This window comes from Condylura cristata, unplaced genomic scaffold (genome assembly GCF_000260355.1).
Source record: "Condylura cristata isolate star-nosed mole 26May11 unplaced genomic scaffold, ConCri1.0 scaffold00002, whole genome shotgun sequence".
Taxonomy (NCBI): Eukaryota; Metazoa; Chordata; class Mammalia; order Eulipotyphla; family Talpidae; genus Condylura; species Condylura cristata.
In genome coordinates, this window is record NW_004567103.1 from 3,528,594 (window position 1) to 3,533,977 (window position 5,384).

The 5,384-nt window shown below is 57.5% G+C and overlaps 1 protein-coding gene across 4 annotated transcripts in view; it reads right to left on the bottom strand.

The window, feature by feature from the left end:
* ARMC9 (armadillo repeat containing 9) overlaps positions 1-5,384 on the bottom strand; it is a 113,621-nt gene that overhangs the window by 56,118 nt on the left and 52,119 nt on the right. For all 4 annotated transcript variants that reach the window (XM_012728799.1, XM_004674204.2, XM_012728793.1 and 1 more), the window contains exons 18-19: positions 4,867-4,957; positions 854-909 (exon numbers count right to left, since the gene is read on the bottom strand). In XM_012728799.1, coding sequence (XP_012584253.1) covers positions 854-909; positions 4,867-4,957 — 147 coding nt within the window. The remainder of the gene's footprint in view (positions 1-853; positions 910-4,866; positions 4,958-5,384) is intronic.

A 5,384-nucleotide genomic window follows, 5' to 3' on the forward strand; every position in this document is an offset into this window, starting at 1 on the left:
AAATACACCTTCCAGCACTCACTTCAGCAGTAACTGCTTCCCCGTCTCCTCCTAGAATGAAGTCCTGTGTCGTACAGCACTAGGGAACATGGTCCGCCCGAGGAAAACAGTCAAATGAGCTCGTCACCACCCCCTACGCGCAGCAGTGACCATTCTCTCAATGCCATTTCACGGGGCTCACCCGCATCACTTCTGAGTCTTCATGCTCTAAAAACCCAAGTAAGCTGATTTTTCATAGCTGAGGAAACCCCTATCAGGAAAACGGAGTACAGCCTTCGGCTTGCCAGCTCTGAACCCAGCCCAGGTCTCGTCCCACAGCAGATTCTCACCTTGAACCTCTGTGCACCACGCTCCCGCCCGCACGAGCTGGTGGAGGCTCAGGCCCCCGTGGAGGCTCGGGGAACCAGTGCTATCGCCAGGCCTCCTGGAGCCCCGAATGTGCTCCCCCCGCCTCTAAATGTGTGGTCTCCGGGTGGCCTGGCCAGCCCCCTCCCGAGCCCTCCTGCAGGTGGAGTCCAGGGCTGACCCCCCGGGCTGGCCCCGTGATGGCCAAGCAGAATGCGGCTCTGAGGCTGCTGAGCCCAGGAGAGGACCGGAAGCTTCACTGCCTCCCGAAGAGCCCAGCTACCAGCCTCTAGGGAAGTCCCGGCCAGACCACTGAGTGAGCAGAGGTCATGTGGAGGCGGCACGGCCCGCTTGGACACGACCGGCAGAAAACCTACCCGGCTGAAGGTTGCCCAGCCGGCAGAATTGTGGGAAACAGTGCAGCTGGCATGAAACTCCCATTGTGGACTCGTCTTTCAAGGCAAGGAGGACATTCAGAAAAGACCTGGTGGGGGAACTGCTGACTTACTTCATCATCTTCATCTTCGTCGTCATCGGATTCAAGAACACCTTCCACTAGCTCTTCTGCAAAGAAAAAAAAATCAAGGAATAACTGTGAACACAATGGGAGCCGGGTCAAAGACGTCCGTCAGGGGCCCTCCCTGGTGGCGCAGCGGGTTACAGCACAGCGCTGAGAAGCTAAAGCCACTGCAGCACGAGTTTGATCCCCGCCTGCCCCGGAGGTGACCCACATGGCGCGGCAGACCTCTCCTGGCCCGCCCGCTGCTCCCCTCTGCAGTGTGTTTTAGCCAATCTGCCTGTCCTGCTCCCCACTCTGTCTCTAGTGAATCCTCTCACTCCCCCCGTCCCACACCTCTGGCCCGTACCCCAGTTCTGTATGCATAAATAAGTAAATCTTTAAAAAAAAAAAAAAAAAAAAGACGTCCATCAGCCCCTGCCGAGACCGCGGGGCACCAAGCTGTAGCCAGAATTTGAGATTGCGCTAAGAAATTGTAAACAAATCTCAATTCTCTCAGGGACATTCATAGCAGTGTAAGAAAAGTTAAAAACCAACATATAAGTTGAGAGGAGTTCAAGACAAGAAAGTAGACTGGCATCAGAGCTCAGTGCTGCTGGAGAGCACCACTCGTGTTTCTGCATTTCGCCCTCACAGAGATTTGTTGGCCCTTGCCTGCTTTTACAGACAGTGAGTGGAAGGGAGAGGGTGACAGGCTGGTTTATGACCACACTCCCAGGAGAGACAGCCCTGAGTCGTGGTGCAGGCTACATGATGCAGGATGGTGCTCAAGAGCAAGATCCTGGCCTTTTCATTGACAACCAGCATCAGTCATAAGAAGAAGTAGAGAAGGAGAAGGGGAGGTAGAGGAAGCAGGGGAAGGGCGGAGCTGTATTTCTCATCTGCTGAGTCTATTCTCAGTCGCCTGATTTTCCCACAGAGGCTGGGGCAGTGGAGACCACGGTGGCGCGGTCACTGCTAGGTCTTGCGAGGAGGGTCCCCACAGAGGAGGACACTCAGGCGGCACCGGGGAGTCAGAGAAACAGTGGGGCTCTGTGTAAAGTGGCCACGATACCAGCTATGCCCAGGGCGGCTGGGGGCCTCGACAACACGCCGGAACTCAGCCACCTGGCCCAGCCAGGCGGCCAGGGCCCGGGGACAGGGGAGCCGAGTCGCTCGCACCCTTTATCACTCGCTTCTTGAGCGGGTGACATCTAAGTAAAGACAGTCTGAGAGGAGGAAAGGAAGTGGGAGGAAGAGGAGTCCAAAGGCCCTTCTCGGGACGCCGGGCACACTCAAGCAGGCGGCAGCAGTCACCACTCAAGCTCCCAGACCACGGCCTAGGAGGGAGTGCGGAGAAGCCCCAGGACGCCGTCAACCCCGTGGAGACTTTATTCTCAAGGGAAGGACTTTGCTGACCAAGGCCCGCGGGGAGGACACTAACTTGTCCACTCTTCCGGGACGCTCTTTACTCAAGAAGCCTGCTTTGCTTTGCCCTTCTGCCTGTGGGTTGATGCGTAATCGCCAAGCTTCCACTCCCGGCCTGCCCACACGGCCGGCCGTTTCACAGACCGCGAGTGGCTTTCAAAACAGCGCGGCTGCTATTCTCACCAACCAGAAACTTCTCGTTTTCAAATGTGGAAATGCCCTTTCCTGAAAATGCATCTCAACCTTTCACGAGGCCACAGGCCGGCCCAGCCGTATCCTCTCCACTGAGCCTGCTGGCTCAGACCCACCCAGCTCCCCAGAACATTCCAGTGCTGGGACCGGAAGCAGCTCCTTCGCCCCTCCTCTCGGGGGTGAGGGGGACACCACGCCTGCCCCCACACTGCTCCCTGGTCGAGGCACCCCGCGAGGCGTCTAATCCAACACCTCAAGGCGTGGCCTGGGTCCTTGCTTGCGGGCCGCCGCCTCCCACCTGCCAGGTGACCTGTAAGGCCTCGCTGTCCCCTTCGCTGGACGGCCGGTGTCGGCTGCCCCCTCTCCACCTGTCCTGTGCCCCCTGGGGTTTGCCCTCAGGTTTCTGCAGAGCTGTCCTCCCCACCTGTGGCGCCAGGTACCTCAACCTCTTGGGAAGTTTATACTTGAAGACTTTAAAACTGCCTTGGGGAGCAGCTCCAGGGCGGCGGTTGACCTTGAAGGCATGAAAACCCCAACGCACGTTTCATGTTTAATGAAACGAGAAAGTCGATGCTAGCAAGCCACTGCAACCTCACGCTCGGCCGCGGTCCCCTCTGCAGGAGACTCGGGGGCGTGGGAGCCCCTCCTCGGCCTCAGCATGCCGGCTGAGGGCGGGGTGAGCGCATCTGGGCTGCCCCCAGCGCTCGGTGGCCTTCCCGGCTGGGTTCAGAGCAGCAGACTCCCTAGGGTCCTGCCACTGTCCTGTGGATCCCGAGGAACGCAGGTGCCTGAGGTGGCACAGCCCAAGCCTCAGCCCCTCGGGACTGGTGCCCCGGGCCGGCCTCACTGAACACAGGCGGCTGCGCCACGAGCATCTCGCCACGGTACGTCCCCGACCACATGGTAAACTGACTTCACATTCTTGGCCCACTGGGAAGAGAAAGCAGTTTGTTGGCTCTTGGCTGGTCTCGCTCCGCTTCGTGGCTGCCGGGAAGGGGGCAGATGGCCAGGACACGAGCGCGGGGTCTCCACGGCCGGACGGGGCCGCCTTGAAGCAAACGCCAGCCCGGGGGTGACCCTGAGCTGCGAGGCCCGGGCGGGGCGGGAGGTCTCCGCTCAGGCAGCGGCCTGGATCAGAGCGGGAGCGGCGTCCCCCTGAGCCCCGCTGCGCCCCACAGGCTGGCCGGACCAGAAAAGCTAGGGAGCCCTCAGCCGGGGCGGCGGCGAGGGGCTTGTTTCCTTTGTCGTTCTGACTACGCAGGCCAGCGGCTGGGCCCGGAGTCTGAGCCGAAGTCGGTTCCTCGCCCACCTGAACTCGGGACAGAGCAGACCTGCTCCATAGCCACAGGAGGCGTTTCCATGCGGCGGCCCGTGGCGACAGGGAGCTCACACGGCTGCTGTGCCCACGCCCAGGGCAGCAGGAGCCCCTCCAGCGCCGTCTCCCCCTTTCTGCTCGGGCGACACAGGGATGGGTCCCCTCGGTTGCATGCTGGTGTCTCTGGGACTGTAACTACTCACACCTGGGGCGCTCCTAGGGGTTCTGGTTTAACTGGTGTGGGGGGCTGGCTGGAGGTTCTCATGCCCCCAGCGAGTGCCTCGCGCAGCCCGGCTGTGACCCTGGGTTTGAAGAGCCACCCGCAGCCTCCTTCCGGGGCGTAGGGGCTGGCAGCGGCTCCCTCTGGCCCAGGCTCGCTCCAGCTGCCGAGTGTAGAGTACAGGTTAGGAGCCGCTGGCATGCTTCCCCGTGCTGGGCAGTGTCTGGATTGACGTTGACAGGCTGCTGGGTGTCGGGGGGAAGGGAGCTGGGAGGGAGCTGGCAGTGGCAAACTTGACCCCAAATGCTGGCAGTGCCAGGTGGCCCGGACATGTATACGTGTCAGGGCCAAGGTGGCAGTTCACAGAAAGAGCTTCCCACCACCTGTGCCGTCCAAGGCGTCCCTCACCTATGGGGTGGGGGTTGTTACGGTCACAGAGGGGGCTGGAGAGAAAGGGGGTCACTTTGCCTTCTCGGTGAGCTGCATTTGTCTGGAGTGAACGGATGTGGGAAGACCTGGACACTGTCCATGTGGGTGCTGGAAAACCCGAATCTGTTTTCTTGATCTGACCCTGGGCGTCTGGGGCAGGCACTCTCACGAGGAGGGGAGAGACCCAGGGACTGACAGAGAACGTTCTGTAGTTGCTCTGAATTCTTTTTCTGACTGCAGCCTGAAGTATGCTGAGAGGTTGTTGAACTTGGGACAACCTGGCCTTGACCACCTCGTCCAACTTTGCGTGTGGGTTCACTTGGGCTCACGGGAGTGAATTCCGAGCTAGGACAAGGGCCTCCAGGAAATCCCATGGCTCTTTCTGGCATACATGAAAATTCAAAAGATGGATCATAGGTTTGTTTTGCGCATTCCACAAACCTGAGTTGAGCTGCTTGATGATAAATTCGATCTGGCGGATCATTTCAGCATTACCTTCCTTGATGAAGCAGCGAAGGATGTCTTCTGTTCCCTAGACATATTGGAGAGCATAATGTTAGCATTTTGATATTTTTGGGGGGGGAGAGGGAGGGTTACTTTTCATTGGTGTAGATTCATCGAATCAAAAAAAACTTTCTTTTTTCTCAGGGAGAAGGGATATATATGATGAAAATTCCTTTACTTAATACCAAACATTTTGTTGTTGTTCTTTTTATAATTCACAGTGAAATTGTTTTCTTCTTGGTTACCTATCTGACCTAATTATAGTGTATTTAGCAAAATAATAAATAAATAAGACCCCCCCCAAATTATTGTAAAAGTTTACGGTTTCCTTTAGTTTCAGCAGGATACTGTGTGAAGAGGCAATTTCTTTGCTGTGTTTTTTGTTAAATTTATATACTACTTTCTGGATTCCAGGGCCAAATACAGTCTTTGAAATGTGAAACCGTATGTTTATG